We start from the raw sequence: 21,037 nt of genomic DNA, 5'->3' as shown, positions 1-21,037 counted from the left end.
AAAATTTGAAACTCAAAAGCTTGTGGAACTGAATGTCATAAACTAAAAATAAATTAATTAATTAATTAAGAAAAAGATAATGGTCTGAAGCAGATGAAACTTTTCTTCACCATTGTCCCATGAAGTACATGGCCAATGGCATTCAGGGCCTCTTGTTTGTATACTACATGCATACCTAATATAGCGAGAAGCTGGATCTCTGAGGCCCTACAGACTGTGGTTCAGATCTCATTCTATTACCTAACCAAGTCACCAACAGGATCAGAGTTCAAGGTAGAAGTTGCTATTTGCATACTGGAGTGATCTTATGTTAAAATCACTCAGTTTATGACTAATAAAGCCATTTTCTTGTTCTGGTTGTTCATTTGTTTCAGTTGTGTCTGACTCATTGTGACCCGCCTTGGGGTTTTCTTGGCAAAGATACTGAGGTGGTTTACTATTTCCTTCTCCAGCTCATTTTACATTTGAGGAAATTGAGGCAACCAGGGTGAAGTGACTTGTTCAGGGTCTTACAGCTAGTACTGATCTGAAGCCAGATTTGAATCAGGAAGATAAGTCTTCCTGATTTCAGGCCCTGCACTCTATCTACTATGTCTCCTAGCCACCCAAAAAGCCATTTTCTGGCTAAGGTTTATCCTCTTCCCACCATCCAATCTACCCCCTATAGCAATGCCAACCCTTTCACTTTGCTGTTAGGAGAAAATAAAAATTTTTGAGGAATGGGGGAAGAGGAGAGGAGAGAGGAGGAGAACATCAGAGTGGGTTGCTTGCCCTCCTTGGTATAAAGAACTCTTGGCTACAGGGTTTTTAAATTCAGAAATGGATCACTGTAATAAATCAAGACATGTTTTCAGAAGAAATCTAAGAATAAGCTAGATACCCATCTATAAGGTTAATGTGCAGTTCTGTTTAAACATGGGGGAAGGACTGGAAGACCCCTTAAGATTCCTTTCAGACCTCTTTGTTGCTCATTCTAATCACTTCACTCATAAACATTGATTAAGCATCTACTTTGTGCTGGGCACTGTGCTGGAATGCTGGGATTCCAAAACCACAGAGTTTACATTCTAAATAAGATCATACCTGGGCTGATTTGGAGCCAATTGCTTCTCTTTACATCCTTTCCAGGACACCAGGAAAGTTTACAAAGAAGCAGACCAAGTATTAAAAGGAAAAACAAGAACCCTACTGGCTTTTCCAGAACTGCTTTGTCATTTTAATGGAGCCCAAGTTATATTCCATGAGATGGAGGATAATCACTATTCCAACCAAGCTCTCAAGCAGAAAAATACAGAACACCGCATTCTAAAAAGTAGGGCATCTGGAAATCTCCAATCATGCCTCTCATTGCAAATAAAGAGGTAGCAGCCCCCACTGCCAACATCTGTACTGTACCTTTGCTGAAGGATGGACGTGAGCTGTTTGCAGAAATTCTCTCCATTTTGAGAAACTTCCTTAAGGTCCTTGTACACTTTATTATACTGAAACAAAACAGGCAGAGAAGGGAGATGAGTGCTGTTGGACAAAGGTTCACTGTGAACCCAGGATACTTTTAAACCTGGGACTCTCCTTTTAAATGATTATGACTGGCATACATGTCCTTTGGATTAAATCCTAAAAGGAAGATTAGGTCTATTCTGCCCGAGTCATATAAAGATCCCATAGGACTTTTCACCTAGCCTTGGGTACACCTGTACTGATCCTTTATATGGATCAGATTTCATGAAAAATCAGCAACAGTGTCTGTATGGGTTGCAGATGTTTCTGACACCAGTTCTTTCCAACTGATTGCAACGTACATATATAGAAGGAGAAATTAAGGTTGTTCTTTGGAATGGATTGTAAATATTTAACTTGTCTTTTTTTTGTAACCACTGAAACTTTGAACAAATATTTTTGCCATTCACCACTAAATCCTAAACCAATAACATTAGTTTATCTTTGCTAAGAAATTTTACATTGTCATCCTAGAAAATATAAGTGAGCTCTAATTTAACACTTTAAGTTAGGTATTTGTGAATAAAGGTTTTGTCTGGTTCTCCTTTTTGTCCCCTTCACCTCTAATGATAGGAATGATTTTTTATTAATGAGCTGAATCTCTGGAACCAAGCATTTAAAATGGATCCATTCAGCATGCAGACATAAAAACACCAAGCAGAGAGCTTTCATGCTTTGGCTTTAGGTATAATTTTAAAAGTAATGACCGTGGGATTTTAAACACAAAATGGAAAGTTTAAATGGTGGCTTCTTCTATGTACCCTTGTGACACATTGTGGACATCCAGTAATGTAGGAGAGTTTCACCTTCCTTTTCACGTGCCACATTGGAGAGGTGTGATAGGATTAGATAAAACACAGGGGTTTATATTGTACAGTGCAAACACTGTGCTGGATTGGGTGATGTACAGCTTAGGGGCTTGGGGGGAAGTTCATTCTTCATAACCTATAATGATAGGCTGGACCTATGATTTCATTCATAAAGGGAATTTCCAGGTGAGGAGACAACCTCCACCAATGCAGGTAAGCACCTTCTCTGCAGTATATAGACTTAGAAAATGGCCTAGGGCCCTGAGAAGTTACATGACTTGCCCAGGGTGACACAGTCAGTATATGTTAAAAGTGGGACTTGAATCCAGGTTTTTATGATTTCAGGGCCAGCTCTCTATCTCTATCCACTTTTCAAATTCTTCTTTTATCCATGAGGCTCTCAGTTATTCCTCAGTGTCACAGTATCATTTGTTCACATCCCTTGGTAAGCCCACAGTAAAAGAATTATAGACATGGAAGGAATCTCCAGAAATGATCTGATCCAGTCCCCCCTGTTTTCAGAGAGGCAGTGATGAACTGGTAAATTACGTATGTATACATATATGTGTGTGTGCGTGCGTGTATGTGTGTATGTATATATGTGTGTATATATATACATATATATACACATACACACATATACACGCGCACGCACACACACACACACACACACATATATATATATATATATATATATGTATATATATATATATATATATAAAGCCCATGGACAGATACATGTTTTAAAGCACCCATATCTACTCGTCTCTGTGTCCTTGGATTCCAGGGGCAGATTTTGGGCCTGGACCAGGGGTTAAGGGAGATTTGACTTAACAAAGAAAACAGTGATAACTTTGACAATGCTGACAAGGGTAGTATGGATGCCAATGGTGATAATTTGCATTTATTAGTAGTTGTGAAACATATCTGAAATTAATCTTCAGGAAAAGGAATCACTCCATTTTGGCTTTTGATAGAAGCAACTTGCCAATATATGAGTAGTTTTATTATATTATCAAGGCCTCTTCTTGCTTCCCTCCTCCCTAAATGCAGTTCATTGAGCACAGTTTAGGTCAATGACCTACTCAGTTCTTATCAATGATCTTATCATCTATGAGGGATCTTATTGATTTGAGAAAAACACAACTAAGGGAAAGGATTCTGGGAAGATGGCAGAGTAGGTCAGAAAACTTTCAGTTCTCCAAATTTCCTCCACAAAAAAAGACAGAATATTGCCTCAGAGGGAAGGAAGGGCAAAGGAAATAAACAAAAATTGGGGTAAAGCAGTTGTCCTCCTAAGATAAATTGAGAAGACCCCAGGAAAAACTCAATCTCTGGTGGCAGAGGCTTGGCCTGAGTGAAGTACAAACACCTCCAGGTCAGCTTTCCAGAATCAACAACAAGCCCCTGGGACAGCTGGGTTGAGAGAGAGCCTCAGCCTCAGAAACCTTCAACTCATGGACAGTGTGGGGGTTTGACCACTGAGTAGGAGAAGATTGAAGGACCTTCCACTGTGGAGGGCTACCAAGCACAGCAGTGCTGACCAGAGGCAGGGAGAAGGAGCTAGCACACACCTGGTTATTGTAATAGCAAAGGGACAGGAGCCTGCTGGCTGTGGGCACTTGCAGAAGACCAGAGTCCCTGGTTTCAGTTCCAGGCCAAAGAGGACACAGCTGTAGTGTACAGCAACTGAAGGGGCTGCAGGAAGCAAGATCACCTGTGGGACAGTGGGGCTGAAGGCCCTAGCCATGGCTTAGGAGTGAAAAAGAGGACCCAAATTGGACCCCAGGACAGATCTCAGAAAATAACAATAAGAAGGACCTGAGTCTTGGGGCATCATTCTCCTTACCTCAGGACTAGAACTTGATTGCATTAATAGCTGCTAAAAACAAAATAAATAAAAATGAGTAAGCAAAGGAGAAAGAACCCAACCATAGATAGCTACTATGGGGATAGAGAATATGTGGGTTCATATTCATACTCATTTTTCAATGAGAAATGTCAAATGGTCCCAAGCACAAAAAGAATTCTTGGAAGAACTTTAAAAGGATTTTAAAAATCAAATAAAAATGATCAAGGAAAAATTAAAAAAAAAAAAGAGCAATCCAAGAAAATTATGAAAAGGAAGAAAATAATTCTGTGAAAACTAGAATTGGTCAAGGGAAGACTAATGACATTCTAAGACCCAAGAAATAATAAAACAAAATCAAAAGAATGAAAAAATAGAAGAGAATGTGAAACATCTCATCAGAAAAATAACTTATTTAGAACAGAATGAGGAGAAATAATATAAGAATATTCAGACTACCTGAAAATTACAATTAAAAAAGAATCTTGATACAATATCATAAGAAATTATCAAGGGAAATTGCCCAGAAGTTCTAGAACAAGAAGGCAAAGCAGAAATAGAAAAAATCCACTGATCACCACCTGAATGAGATCCCAGGAGGAAAACTCACAGGAATATGATAGCCAAGCTTGAAAGCTCCCAGGGTAAGGAGAAAATATTGGAAGGAACAAGAAAAAAATAATTAGATCTAGCAGCTACTACACTGAAGGACCCTATATAGGCCTTAGAATACCATATTTCATAGAGCAAAAGAACTGGAATTACAACCAAGGGCAACTTACCCAGCAAAGTTAAGTATAATCCTGAACGAAAAAATTGAATATTTAATGAATTAAAAGACTTTCAGTTATTTATAACAAAAACAGCAGAACTTAAGGGGAAATTTGAAATGTAATGTCCAGGAGAAACATAAGATAAACATTAAGGACCAATTATAGGGGACTCAATAAGATAAAATTGTTTACTTCTTATTTGTGATAATATTATCAGTATTCTTATGACTGTCATCATTATTTAGGTAATTTGAAAGAAAGGCTTGGGCTGAGCTGACTATGATGGGGTGATTCTAAAAAATAAAACTGTATAAAAAGGAGTACTTATACAAACGAGGGATAAAAGGAAAAAATTGATACAGAAGCTAGTAGGTGGAAGGGCAGATAGAACCTTATTCTCATCGGGAATGGATTAAAGAAGAAACAACACATATATATATGGGTATAAAAGTCTTTTAAATTCAAAAGGAAATAAGAGGGCAAGTAGATAGGGTTGGGGAGAGGATAAGAGAGGGACTCTTGAAGAGGTGGGTAGGTTAAGGAATAGGAGGGCAAGGTAGCTAGTAGAAGTAAAGCAGAGGAGTAAAGATAGATAGGAATAGGGTGAGGATAGTGGGAAAAATAGGAGGGAAGAAAATACACAAGTAATTATAGCTTAGAATGTGAATGGGATGAATTTACCCATAAAATGGAAAAAGATAGCAGATTAAAATTTTGTATTCAGTAATACAGTTGCTTATAGTTTCCACTATAGCAATATAGTAGAAACTATAAAAATGAGAGAAACACACAAAGATAAAATAAAAGACAGGAGTAGAATTTATTATGTAAGAAAATCAGGGGTACTAATCATGATCTCAGACAAAGTTAAAGCTAAAATAGATTTAATTAAAAGAGAAAAATGGAGAAACTACACTGTATATCAGCAATATTATTCAATATTGTTTTAGACCATTTAAAATAAACAGACAGTATAAAATACCTGAGAGTATACATGCCAAAAACAGACACAGGAACTATATGAACATAAACACAAAACACTTTTTATACAAATAAAGTCAGATCTAAATAATTGAAGTATTATTTACTGTTCATGGGTAGGTAAACCTAATATAATTTAAAAATGTCAATTTTACTTAACTAATCTATTTCTTCAATGCCATCCTAATTTAATTACTAAAAATTATCTTACTGAGTTATAAAAAATAATAACAAAGTTCATTTGAAAAAACAAAAAGACAGGAATTCCAAAGACATTGGGGAAGAAAGATGTAAAGGAAGTGAATTCAACAGTATCAGACCTTAAACGATATTTTAAGGTTAAATGTATTGTTGAAGTGTGAAATGGATAATTTCAATTAATTTAAATTAAAATGTTCTTGTATAGGTAAAACCCATGCACCCAAGAATATAGGGAATCCAGAAAATTGGGGAAAAAAAACTTTCATAGACAATCTCAGAAAGGATGTGATTGGGTTGGAATATTGCTGTGGTGTAAGAACTGATGAGCTGACTGATTTAGAAAAACATGGAAAGACTTGGACTTATGAAGGAAGATACTATCCACCTTCAGAGAAAGAGATCATAAGTGGAAATATGCATAGTACAGTCATATACATATACAGATATATGTGAGTCTATACATGTGTATGTGTATGTTTATAGATATTTATGTATGTGTGTATATTTATACATACCCATGTACATGTACGTGTGTGTGTGTGTGTATGTATATATACACACACACAAATATATCCATGTTTAATTGTAGCCTTCTTTAGGGCAGTGGGAAAGGGAGGGGAAAAATAAAGCAAAAAGTGCACAGCGGAGAATAAAAAAATCTACAGGGAAGCAAAGAAAAGCTGGGTGGCTTTGAAAATAATGTGTAGTATTTATTATACAGAAATTCTTGAAATGGAAATTTACTATTTTATATTGAATCCTCTCTTATGTTCTGCTGTGTATGTGGCCATTTTTTTCTTTTCCCATTTTTGTATTTGTTAAAATTTATTTTAAAAAAAAGGAAAGAAATGAAAAGGAATTTGAATGAACTTAAAGAAAAAAGAACACAACCCACCCATGTGCCTGCCTATCATTTGATCACCACAAGCAGTCCACTCAATATGCTGGAGTCCTTCACTTCCTCCAGACACCATGAAGGTACCGCTGGAGCATTCTGGCTGCCTGCCTGACATAGCTATCTTTAGAATGTATCAAACAACCCTTGCCACATTTTAAACTATACATTTGGCTATTTGTAGTCAAATAACTAAATAGACTTATGACTTCAAACTATTCTCACTGAGGTCAGGAATTTTCTAGTAATAATAGCTGTGTAGATAACACTAACAGGTTCGGCCTCCAACACTTAGCAGCTGTCTGATCCTAGGCACATCGATTAATCCCTGTTTGCCTCAGTTTCCTTATCTGTAAAATGGTAATAGTAACAGCGTCTGCCTGTCAGGGTGGTTATGAAGATCAAATGAGATCATTGCAAAGCACTTAGCACAGTGTCTGGAACATAGTAAGTGACGTGTAAACATTAATTATTATTATTAATAATTAACAATAACAATTCACTCATTTGGCATTTTACATTCCACAAAATGCTTTTTAAACATCGTGTCATTGGATCCTGTCACACCTCAGAGAGGTATCACAGAAACTATTATCCCCATTTTACAGACACAGCTATTAGAGCTTAGAGAGATTAAATGACTTGCTAAGAATCGCACAACTAGTAAACTCAGAGGCACTATTTAAACTAGGATCTCTTTTAAGTCCAAATCTAACACTTTTCCCACTCATCTTTAGCTTAATATTTTTAACAACATAATGAAAGCAGGGAAAAGGGATCCAGGGGCGAGGAACCTACAGCCTCGAGTCCACATGTGGCCCTCTCCTCAAGTGCATCCCTTGGACTGAATCCAGACTTCACAGAACAAATTCCCTTAATCAAAGGACTTGTTCTGTAAAACTTGGACTCAGTCAAAATGCCATACCCAAGGACCTAGAAGGCCACATAAGGCCTCAAGGCTGCAGGTTTCCCACCCCTGGGACATTTATCTAACATCTACCATGTACCAGACTGTGTTACAGTGCTTTACGAATATTATCTCATTTGATTCTTACAACTCTGTAAGATAAGTGCTATTATTATCTCTTTTACAGTGGAGGAAACTGAGGCAGAATTTAAGTGACTTGCCCAGGATAACATAGCTGGTAAGTGTCAGAGGTAGGATTTGAACTCAGGCCTTCCTGACTCCAGGTCTGGAGTTCTATCCATACTGCACCACTTAAGCTACCTTTTTATGCAGGGACTGTTTAGTTTTGAAGGACTAACCTGATGTAAAAAGATTGACTGTTGAATATTTCCAACTTATCCTGTATTTACTTGCACATATTTATGCACATATAGTCTTACCCATTAGACTATGAGTTCTCTGACCACCCTGGTTGTCCTTTGCCTCTCTTTGTATCCCCAGGATGTAGCACAGTGCCTGGCACACAACAAATGCTTAATAAATGCTTGTTGGCTGACTGACTGAATAATCTCAGTAACATCTCACTGGTTAATAGTGGTACCAAGAGTTCTTAGAGTATGCAATTTAGCCAAGCTCAAAGATGGACTTTTTGGAAAGCAACCTTTAAGAAATAACAGAGATGAGAATATGAGAGCAAATCAGTTAGAGAGTCCACCCCAAATGCATTCATTCATAAATTGCTTAATCAATATGACCCAAGCATGTATACACATTATGTAATAGTTGGAGGGGATACTGGAATTCATCAAGACACACTTTATTTTGCAAATGAGGAAACTGAGGCCCAGTGGGGCTAAGTGATTTGCCTTAATGCTGTTAAGAGATATAATAATCGGTTCACCACAAGCCAAATTATGAAATAGAGAGTTGTTTGGTGCTCCCAGCCTCCACTATGGGCCTCTTCCCATTTTGGACTTACTCTCATCTTTGGCTCTTTGTGTTCTCTCATTTCCCACAGCCAATAGGGAAATTTTGTCAATCTCACCTCAATTCAATATCCCCTTGTGCCCACTCTCATCCCTGTGTTCAAGCCCTGCTCACCTCCCACCAAAACTACTGCAACATCCTCCTTATTGATCTTCCTACTTCCAGTTGATTCCCTGGAAATCCGTCCTCCACACAGCCAAAAGAATCTGCCTAGGGCACAGGTCTAAGATTCTACCTCCAGTCTCAACAGTCATCAGTGGTTGCCTATAATAGATATTATAAGACAAACTCCTCAGCTTGGTATTAAAGGTCCTTCACATTCTGGATCTGGCCTGCTGACCTTTCTGGATTGATTTCAAATCATGTCCCTTAATGAATTATCTACAGTGAACCAGACAAATTGACCTAATTACTATAGTCTTGACCTTTGTACCTGCTGCCTACCCCCACCCCCAGCCTGAAATGCTCTTCCTCCTCTCCTCCACCTTTTAGAATCCTGTTTCCTTCAAATTTCATCTCATTAGCTGCCACGCCTCCTCTTCCTGCTCGTATTATCTTCAATTTACCTATCTGTTTATTTGTTCTAGGAGAATGTGAACTCCTTGGAGGCAGGGACTTTCTGTTAGTTTGTCTTTTTCTCCCAAGTATAGAGCCTGGCATGCCCAGTGTTAAGTATGGAGCCAGATACACATTAAATCCTTAATCAATGTTTATTAATTCAATTAATTCTTTCCCTTAGAAGAAAATCTGAACCAAAGAATTACCTCTCTCAGGGATGATCCCTTTTTAAGTGTTATATCTGATCATGGAAAGAAAGGCTTGATCCATTATTAGAGAGATTTCGAGGTTCAGGGAGCAAGTTGGGAAGTATTTTGGCAGTAGGTTCTGGGACCTTGGAAATCACCATGAAGGCCACAGACACTACCCATTGTTTCAGGCCCTGGAAACGAATCTGCAATTGTGGAAAAGTCCCGCTGCCAAGCTGTCTGTCTGCCACAGGCTAAAAAAAGGCAGAGCAGGTTTGCTATCAGTCCAGGGCTGGACTTGGCCCTAGTCAGAAGATAAACATAATATATTATTAACTACCTCACAGAAAAGAGTATTAAAACCTATTGTAATCATGGATTTAGAGCTGGATCATAATCTTGCAGGTCCTGTTCAGTGTAAGCAAATGCAGTCACCAAAAACTGTAAATGAAGACTAAAGCCTGCGTAGAAAAGATTGGACATTCAATTAGAAACTGCTTAAATCTTCCTAGGTTCACCTTAACCTGAGTCCATTTCTGATGTGCTGGATTTAAGGATAGGGGTTAAGGCGCTCCCATGTAAGAAATGGGAGGAGGAGTTTTGTTTCCACAGAACTAAAAGTGTGCTTCCCCGCCCTCCCCCACCCCAGCTTTAGCAGAGACCGGGCCTCAAGGTTGGTCAGGTGAGAGGTCAGAGGCTTGTACGAATGTGCATACTTTTTGAGAAGGCAGTCTAGGGAATTAGAGAGGCCAAACCCACTTGAACCAGTTCAAGCTTATCTAGGGCCTGGTCTTGGTCAAGAATCCAGGCCTACTGATGTGCATAATTTGCATATGTTAAAGAGGGAAAGTAGGGGAAGTAAAAGAATATAGTTTAATCGTAAACTAAGACAAGGAAAATCTAATTAACTTCACTTTTGCTTCTGTATCCTTATTATCCTATTTATATAAACTGTATAACCTAGGAAAACTATGTAAAAAACAAAGATTGTAAACTAACCATGACTCTAGCAGGAGTGGAGGGAATAGTTACCCCTGCTCCTGCAGCTTTATCAGTGTGAGTGTTCCCGAGAGCACTGCACCCACTCTCTCAAGGAGCGTAATAAAATACCTTCCTCTGCCCACTCTGGTCCTGAGTTCTTTGGGTGAGAATGGGCAAATCACATGGATTTTCCTAAGGTCAAGTGAAGGGAAGCAATAGGCAGTGGAAACTTGCTGGGCTTACTCCTGGATCTTGTCTTGGGGTGTCCTGTGATCCCCACTGTGGTGTTAAGAGGGCTACCACTCCGTGTTCCCTTGGGGAACCCTATGGTCTGCACAGCCTTCTTAAGGGGACATCACTTGGGACTTCTGGCCCTGTCTCGGGAGCCTTGTGATCTTACTGCCACCCTAAGGGGCCATCACTTGGGTGCTCCTTAGGGTCTGACCTCTAGGAGGCCCTGTGATCCCCACAGATTAAGGGGTGGCTACCACTTGGTCCTCCTCTGGGAGTCCTGTGATCTGTACAGCCTTCCCTAGGGATTATCACAGGGATCTTCCTCAGGACTTTGGCCCTGCCTAGGAAGTCCAATGATCCCCAAAGCCGCATGTTCTCACAATTTGGGGAAGCCCAGTGATCCCCAAAACCACGTTTCTCACACCCAGAATTCCCAGTTGTTCTGAGTTCAGCCACAAGAAATAGACATTTTAATAAATATTGAAGGCCACAGATATCATCTTTCATGTTAGAAGGTGGTGAGGCAGCATGGCCTTAGGAAGGGAATATGGGACTGGAAGCCATTCAGGCTCTACCTTGGGTCTGTTGTATAATTGTGTTCAAGCTACTTCACTACTCTGAGACTCAGTTTCCTCATTTGTCAAAAATGGAAAATTCTATTTGTACCATTGGCGTCACAGGGTCATTGTGAGCATCAAGTTACATAATGGGCAGAGAGCATTTTGCTAATCATAAGGACCTATGTCAATGAGAAAAAAGGATAGGCATTATTGATGAATGTGGTTATGGATATGTTTTTATTTCAACACTCAGAAAGCAAAACAACAAAACCTTCAATTTGGAAGAAAAACTGGTGCTGAAATCTCAAGGCCAAATGAAAATGCCTATAGGTTAATACAATTAGTATGGACCCATTTTAAAGTACTATTTAAAGAATTTGTCCTATGGTCAGTTGGGCCCCAAGCAGTAGAAAAAATCAAGTATGACACAAATTAGTTGGGTGAAACTTGGTACTGAATGTACTGGTGCTCGTAGTATATCAAAGAAATCAGAGACATCTCACAGCCTTCACATGTGTTCTAAGAAATACATAGATGCCATGGTGCCTCCCTCGCCCATGCCTTAAAACCCATGACAGGGTCAAGGACTCCACCTCGGTCACAGCCTGAATTGAGATGAGCCCACATTTACTTTGGCATAGATTCAGCCATCATAGGGAGGGCTTTCAACTCCTCTTCCATTTCCCATCCTCTTACCCCTGATTTGTTCAAAGAAGATGCTAGTTGGGGGTCCTAGAAAGACCCTTACTAATGGAAGGAGGCAGCTTGGCATAATAAAAAGGCAATTGGATTTGGATTTATAGAATCTACATTTGAATTGGGCCTCTGCCACCTTGGATACATCACTTAACCTCTCTGGGCCTTAGAATCCACATCTGTAAAATGAGGGAGTTGGAGTAGATGCCTTTTCATTTAGAACTAGTCATTTCCAACACTAAATCTACAATCCTATGGTTTCTCACGAATTTATCACAATCCTTTGGATGTTTTGGAGATTGTATAGGTCAGAAGCTGACTGTACTAAAAAGCCCCAAATGTCCTAGGTTTCTATGATTCAGGCTGTGAGCCCCAGCTTGGTACTTGTGTTTGTAGGGTGAATGGGATGCCAATTTCCTTGTGCTCGTTTTTTGTAATGATGCCTCAGTAGAAAGGTCTGATTGTGAGAGCAAAGGAGAAATAATACAAGACATCTGAAGCCTCTGATCCTCTTTGAGATCCACAAAGCTCTTCCTGTTTCTAAATCTATTGCTTTACCTACTACAAGACATGGACAGGAAAAGCCCATTCCTTCTCTAGAAGCATCAGGCATACTGGCAATTATGACCCAGGCATCTCCTACTCCATTAGAAGGAGAGATGAAAGGGAGAGTAGGTGTACCTTGTCTGAGAATGGCCTCTCCCAAAGACAATTCTTTTTCTCCTGCTACTGCATCTTAAAAACCAATCCACCCATGATTCCTGAGACCATCTGAATCCTTTGCTAGTTGCCCTAACTCCTCCATGTTCTTGACAATGGATATTTTGCCTTAGGCCTTGAATCTCTTTTTGTGTGAGTAACATGACAGGATAAAAGGCCAATTGCATTTTACATCAGAGATCTGTCTCATTCTTCAGTGAAACCTCATCTAAGCTCCATGACTGCAGTTCAGAACTGGTACAAGAAAGAGAAGGGGAAAGAGAAGAGAATTGAAGAGAAGAGAATTGAAGAGAAGAGAAGAGAAGAGAAGAGAAGAGAAGAGAAGAGAAGAGAAGAGAAGAGAAGAGAAGAGAAGAGAAGAGAAGAGAAAGGGAAGGGAGCGGAGGGGAGGGGAGGGGAAAGAGAGAAGAAAGGAGAGGTAGGGAAGAAGGGTCCTTGTTGTTTCATAGTTATTTAAATATGTTCCCTATATATACTCTAGGCTGGGCTGGGAAGAACAAGTATTGCTGGCAGCCAGAAACACCCAACATCCTGCATAAAAATACTTTTGATTATTGAGAAGTATGTCCTGTCTAAAGGATCAGAACATGCGTTAACCAGGGATAGGTGAAAAATCCTGTGATTCTTATCATCTAGGCAGAAAAGACCTTTTGCAGGGAGGGGAGAGAAGGGAAAGAGAGGAAATGAGAAGAAAGGAGAGGGGAGGAAAAGAAAGGACAGAAGAAGAGAAGAGAGGAGAAGAGAGGAGAGAAAAAGGGAAAGGAGGAGAGAGGTGGGGGAGAGCTGTCTTGGGTAAAATCTGATTCAAACTGTATTTTACTAATCTGTCATATGAATCAGAATCAGAAGCCTTTGATCTATCAGGCCTGTCACTATTTCATAGGAGGAGATTAGATTGGTTTGATTGAATTTATGCTTTCCAAAGATATGTTGCTTACTGGCACCTTAGCAAATTCTCAGCGCAGATACCTAGAGGCCCCACAATAAATTCAGCCAATCACATTAGCCCTGTAGATGACCTATGGGTAAGTATACTCAGTCAATCAATCAACAAGCATTTATTAAGATCTTACTGCATACCCTGTACTATGCCAATCACTGGAGATAAAAAGAAAACACAGTCCCAGCCCTGTAGGTATGAAACAAGATGGGCTCACAGTCCACTTTCTTTTGGGAATGGTTGAACAATTTGGTTCCCTGGTTATTGTAGGGTCCTAGCGAAGTTTGATAGGATTTCATGGTGGTATTTTGCAAGTAGAAGGAGACTTTCAGTCTTTTAACAAAGTCATTTAATTTGTCTTCATATCTTAAGTTTCAAAATAGAGTTCTTTACTTCTCTCTTATATTGTCATTGTCTCCTAGTAAGGGGTCATTTGTTTCTAAGTATAGTCAAAGCCTGCCCAAGAAAATAAACAGTACGATTTGTTCAGTGTTCAGCAATTTAAAAAAAAAAGCTGACGCTTATGGTTACACTTTGGCGACAATTTTTTGACCACAGCAGTGTAACACAGGGAGTACATTTGTCTCCATCATCCAGAGGAAAAGACTGAAGCTCACAGGTAGTGAAGATTATTTCTCTTTTACACAGATAGACTTTGAATCTCAGAGAAATGAATTGAACTTGTCCATCATATAGTAAAGATCAAACTCAGGTTTCCTGGATCTAAGGCTAGAGCTCTTTCCTTTACACTAAATGTCTTTATTTATATCACTTTTCTCCCCATCTAGGCAGGGATGTGCTAGTATATGTTTAACAACTGGCCCTCCCTCCCCGCTAAAAAAATGTATGCATGGAATACTTTTAAGTCTAATCTGCATTATTAACATCTTATCCATCACTCTCTTTCATCTAGACAAGCAACAAAACAACAAATCAAGCCCTGATTTATAATGTTTTATAATTTTTGATTAATTTAATTTATAAATTTATAAATTGTATTATAAATTATATATAGATTTATACATTAAGTTGATTTATAAAAATGATTTATAATGCTGATTTCTGAGTTGTAAATGCTTACCTTGAAAATTTAACCATCAGCTCTCAACAGCCCTTTTCATCTAGATACAGCACACCCTTGCACCTAGCTAGCTATCAGGACAAGGGAGCTTCCCCACCCTAGACCTCTGGCCCTGCCTCTGTGTCCTTTCTCTACCAGGAAGAAAGATCTTCCAGACAGACGCTCCAAAGACCCCGCTCCCTTCCTAGAGGAGGGAGGTTAATCCAATCCGATAATGGAATTCTGTACGGGGCAGAGCTGTACTGATTAGTGGACGGGTGAGTGAAAACCCAGATCAAACCCCTCATCCCATCTTGCCGGCATGCCCAAGCCTCTTGCCACCTGCCCTGATGCTGCATGAATATCATGTCTTCCCCTCCCCCCCACTTCTATGTCTTGCTTTTGCACTGGGAACAATATGAAATCAATACTGCCACAGGAAAGAGCCTGACAATCTATAGACTCCGCTCTTAAATTCTGGGACTGCCTATGCCCCCCAACATTCCCTTCCATGGTCAGCACCACCCTACTGCATGTCTTTTATACTCTATTAGAACGTAAATTCTCTGAGGGCAGGGTCTCTCTTATGTGCATGTTTGTATCCTTCGGTTAGAACTCTGCCCCCACTGCTGATGGGGCTTTAAAAAAAAGTTTTAAAGAAACCTGCTTCAGAGCAAGCCGCTAGAGCTGTACTTGGTCACCTTAGGACTGCACAAACTAGCTTCTATACTGTCATTAACGGTATATGTCTTTAAGGCGCGAGATCGGAGTGTCCTTAGGCAGGACAACAAACAACCTGCTTGACCAAAGAGTTTAAGCCAGCGCTGAGGTCTAGTGCTAAGACGCTTTATTGGAGCGGGTGGAGGGGTGGAGTAGGGGGTTGAGAGTTACTATTGTCTCTGAAATTGATTGTCCTCATCTCTTAAATGGGAAATAATAATGCTTTCACTACCTATCACACAAATCTACAAAGCACTTATTGAAATGTCAGTCAATAAGCATTTATTAAGCACCTACTATGTGCCAGGCGCTGTGCTAAGCACCGGGGGACATAAAGGAAAGCAAACTATCATAATTACTCAGGGGGAACTAGTAGTGTTTCGGGGAAGTTTTTTTTTTTTTTAATCCTTCGTAATTCTTGTCCTTGCCTGCTTACCTTTGTTCTGGGAAAAATAAATTTTCATTGAACTTTGCAGGAACCTAGTCCCTCTTCTAACCACTGCTGAATATTTTTTCTGTCTTCCTTATCTTCCTGTGCCTTGTATACTATAAGGAATTTTCAATCAATAAACATTAATTAAGTTCCTACTCTGTGCTAGGCACTATGCTAAGGGCTGGGGATTGTTGTTGCTGTCTGTCCTTTGTTCTCAAAGAGGACCATGACACCAGGAAGATGATGCCATAACTTGCAAGTGAATTAGATTTAAGTGAGGCTGGGCTGTGCAAGGTCACCAGCCTCACCTTCTCCTCCGGAGTCATCTGGGTCCAGTGGCCAGACATAAATCAGGCTGACTGGAGATGGCCCCCACTGGGATACAAAAAGAGGCAAAACACAGTCCTTGTCCTCAAGGAACTCATTATCTAGTGGAACAAATGATTGTTTAATTTGAATGTGCCCCTAACCTGAAACACTGTAAACGTATCAGTGAGAAAAGCATTTTTTTTTTCACTTGAAGGAGCTAAATATAAATATGAAAAGAATATAAATTTGAAGATAAGAAATACTAAATGTGTTTAAATTGTGATTTCTTCTTTGATGTTGTAGTTATGATAGGACTTCAATATGGAGTCACTTGGGCTAAGTGATACTAATACCCATAAAACATATAGGCAGTGACTGTTTTGTACTTTTCTTAACCCTGTGTCAAACAGTTAATGATGGCAGCTTCTGAGTGGTTATGATTCAAGGCTGACTATTATGGCTTATAGACAATTGAAATCTTCATCTGATTTATGATCCCTATAAGGAAACCAACCCCACTCAAGCCTGGTATCGATAAGTGGCCCTGGGAATTTCACCACCACATCTGACAACAATTACTTATTGTCAATCAAGCCCTTTATCAGGGTATGAAATACCCTAATATGTTATGACAGTAGCTGACATCTTTACAGTTAGAAAATGGTTAACACAAATAATCACACTTGATGCTTGACAATTTATCACACCTGTTTCACAAATGAGAAAACTGAAGCTTAGGAAGGATAAATGACTTGACCAGGGTCACATGCCCACCATGATTTTATCCCTATGCTTCTTGGGGGCAAAGCAAAAGAGCGTTTGACTGGAAGTGAGAAGACCTGGGTTTTAGCCAGTAGTTGCCTGAGTGACCTTGGGTGAGTCAGTCAACTTCTCTGAACTATAAAATGAGGGTCCCTTCCAGCTCTAAACCTCTGATCTTTTGATCTTAGATGTCCTTCCATGATTCTATTGTCAAATAATTTTTTGTAAGTTTGTTTTATTTATATGTACTAATTCCTAGTGGTTATTTGGTTATATCTTCTGTCATTTTGTTTAGTTTTGGGTCTGTGTTGCTTGCATTGGTTGCATAATCAAAACTTATTTAAATAATAATCCTTCATGGCAACTTTTTTTCTTTTCCATGTTGCTTGCTTGTCTTCCCCAGCCCTCATCATATGTTCCAAGTTAGAGAGGTTTTTATTTTGTTTCATTAAAAAAAGATTAAAAGGAAGGGAATTTTCAGTCTGTCTTTTGGGGCCACCTATTTTCAGGTTTTCTGCACAATCTAAAACCTTCTCTTGTTCTCTGGCTGCTCAGATAGCTAAAGAACATTTGATCTCTTTTTCTAGGTGCTTCTTGATTCTTGTTCTGCATCTGTTAAGACTCTCAAAATTTCTTTGTACTTCTGACCAGAATTCCACTTCCAGTGATCTTCCAAGGTTTGAAATGAACTCCTTGGTAAACTAGTCAGAACACCAGAGGGATTGTTCTCTCTCAGTCTTACATCCTCTTCCCCCTCTAAACCTTGATTTCAACTACAAAAAAGGGGGGCAGGGGTAGGTTAAAAGGAATAGCTTAAAGGAACAGGTTTTACAATAAAAGATTAGAAACGAGGTTCTAAGAAATCAAGGAAATGATTAAATCTTGTCTTCAACTTCAATGTTAAAAATCAACCCCAGATTTTTTTTTCTCTCTATTCATGCCCTGCATTCTGTATCTATTGAGTCTTCCGAATCTTCTATCTGGGTCTTGGGATTCTTTAGAAGTAGCCTCTGGCCAGAACACATCCAGCCTACCAGAATATGAAGGGAGACACACAACGAAAAAAACATTTATAAGCACGCTGGGCTAAGAAGCAAGAAACAATCTGACCTCTCCTTTGGCTGTTGTAAATTGAACTAAAGCAAACCACAGGCTTTTGCACAGCTGTCTGTGTCTCATCATCCATGGTCTTTGGCAGTCCCCATGTGTGTAAAGTTAAAATCCAATTAGTAGATAAATCCCAACCTGCGCGCCTCCTTGCCCTCCCAACACACACACACACACACACACACACACACACACACACACACACACACACACACACACACGCACTCTCTCTCTCTCTCTCTCTCTTTCTCTGTCTCTCTCTCTCTCTCTCTCTCTCATCTCGTGCTGGTGCACACACATGCACACAAAGTTACTCACTGAGCAGTTTGTCAATGGATCCTTCATGTTGGAGTGGGTTTTTGCTTCTGTCTTTTTACCTCGGTCCCAGCATTCTCGAAGCTGTTATCAAGGCTGGGTGTTTCCTGGACTTCCTGGATTCAGAAGGGCCTGTCGTACACAGAGGCACACATCATTCTTGCCAAAGACAACAGAGAGGAAGCTTCAGCCCTGGACTTTCATCCCATTTATTTCCTGAGTAAAATAATCAAAATACCATCCGGTAGGGCAACAACTCCAGGTCTAGAAAGCTATTATGTTTTTTTGTCAGGCAATGATTTCTATAAATACTTAAAGGCCAGGTTAAAATTCAAAGGTTATAGCAGAACATTGTAACAGCAACAGTGTGACAGACTTAGCTACTCTGGTCAAGACGATGATCCAAGACAATTCCAAAGGACTCATGATGAAAAATGTTATGCGTTTCCAGAGAGAGAACCGATGAACTCTGAGTGCTGACTGAAGCATACTTTTTTTTACTGTCTTTATTTTTATTGTTTTATTTTGTTTTTCTTTTGCAACATGGCTGATTAGGAAATATGTTTTATATGACATGTATAATCAATATCAAATTGCTTGCCTTCTCAAGGAGAGAGGAGAGGCAGGAGGGAGGGAGAGAATTTGAAACTCAATTTTAAAAAAAAATGATTGTTAAAGAAAAGCTTTTACTTGTGATTGGGAAATATTTGAGGAAATGAATAAAATTAATTTTTAAAAATCAAAGGTTATAACTGAAATTATATAGTATTTGGTGGTGGAGAGGAGGGATTCATAGGATCAGATAATAACTATCTCTATTCAGTCTGTTACCAAGGTGTCCAGGAGAGCCAAGCATAACGAGGTCCTTTTCAGAGGAAATAGTAGGAGAATTCTACAAGGAAGGTGTGAGAAGGGGGAGGGGTGTCAACAAATCAGCAGTGGACTTGTGAATATAGAAGAAAGAATGAAATTTTCTTTGTCTTCAGTCTTCACCCTGCTGCTAAATTGACTTTCTTAAAGTATAGGTCACATAATATCATTGCCCTACTCAAAAATCTTCAGTGTTTCCTTACTGCTTCTAGGGTAAATAAAAAAAAAATCCTTAGTCTGGTACATTGAAGCATCCCATAATATAACAACCACCTTTCTTAGCATTTTATATTATTGCCTTTCACACAATCTCCACTCCAGTCAAATTGCCGGCTAGCTACTCCCTGTACACAATCTTGCATCTCTAGTCTTCATGCATAAGAAGTGATACCCCATGCCTGGAATGTCTGATCTCTGCCTCTAGAATTTCTAGCTTCTTTCAAACCCCAGTTCATTTCCTAAATGAGGTGTTTCCTGACCTCCTCTCCTGATCTCCAGTTATTAATACTCTCTCCCTCTTGAAATGAATCTGTATTGTTCTGTACATATTTTGACTTATTTGTGTACATATATATAAGCTCCTCGAGATCAGGGACAGTTTTGTTTTTGTTATTGTATGCCTAGAGCCTAATAAAGCAAGGGAAATGATTATTTTTCTCTTATAGTAATAACCAGTTATTAAATTAAGATCGAGGGGTTTTTACCCCCTTTATTTCCTCATTCAGGGACCAGCCCTTACAGGTCAGTCAGTCTCTGAGGGACAGGGGTGATGATGAGATTAGCCTAATCCTCCAGGAACAATCTCCCCAATTTTGGGCTGGACCAACTCTACTAAGAAAGTTCACTTCTGATTAAAGTGTAAATAGAATCAAATCTAGGTGAATTCCAGACCTAAAAGCATTAGGCTCTCAACTTTGACCACCACCCTCCCATACCAAGTCCCCCCCCCCCCCCCCCACTTCAACTTGAATGCTTGGGGCTGGATTCCTTTTGTCTAGATTGCCAGGAGTGGTCTGGGTGGAGATACCTTTATCCAGATAGCAGGAGGTAGCTGAATCTCATGATCAAGCCTTGTTCTCAGCAGAAGGAGCTGCAGGCTTTCAGCCTTGCACCCCGCCCCCCCCCCCCATTAATTATTTACCAATCAGGGTTGATCTTTGCCTGTCAGGGGCGCCCACTTTTCCAAATGTATTTAAATGATCAGGGATCTCCACAGTTTTGTCTTTGGTTACTGAGAGAGACCACTGACCATTAACTTATTGATTAATAATGACTATTAATTATCCAGAACCTGTCTCTCTGGATTCTCCTTGGTCACAATAGTATCTTGCACAAAGCAGGTCCTTAATACATGTTTGTTGAGTTGGATTGACCAAAAGGGCTACTATGTCTGTTGCCACCTTGTTTCTCTCACCTTAACCACTTTGTGGGAACCCATCTTGGATGTCAAGTCCAGGGGCCTTAAGTTAAGTGGATGACACAAATAAATAGGTTATAGGGCTGAGACCAGAGGGAAGAAGAGATCTTTCCTTAGAGATACGTCATGAAATCACTCAGGAATTAAGATTCAGATTAGGGATAAGAGGTTTTGAATTTTAATGGTTGTCCTTGCCCAAAACTGCCTCCTAGGCCTCATACTGTGGAGACTGAAAAGCTTAGACATAAATTTGGAAAACATAGCTTAA

General features: G+C 39.5%; 1 protein-coding gene across 1 annotated transcript in view; it reads right to left on the bottom strand.

The window, feature by feature from the left end:
- NOSTRIN (nitric oxide synthase trafficking) overlaps nt 1–18,630 on the bottom strand; it is a 91,560-nt gene extending 72,930 nt beyond the window's left edge. Inside the window, exons 1-2 of the mRNA XM_036746274.1 lie at nt 18,486–18,630; nt 1,396–1,481 (exon numbers count right to left, since the gene is read on the bottom strand). Coding sequence (XP_036602169.1) covers nt 1,396–1,481; nt 18,486–18,512 — 113 coding nt within the window. The 5' untranslated portion in view covers nt 18,513–18,630. The remainder of the gene's footprint in view (nt 1–1,395; nt 1,482–18,485) is intronic.
- Nucleotides 18,631–21,037: the final 2,407 nt, after the last annotated feature.

This window comes from Trichosurus vulpecula, chromosome 2 (assembly GCF_011100635.1).
Source record: "Trichosurus vulpecula isolate mTriVul1 chromosome 2, mTriVul1.pri, whole genome shotgun sequence".
Taxonomy (NCBI): domain Eukaryota; kingdom Metazoa; phylum Chordata; class Mammalia; order Diprotodontia; family Phalangeridae; genus Trichosurus; species Trichosurus vulpecula.
This window is presented reverse-complemented; position numbering and strand designations above follow the sequence as displayed.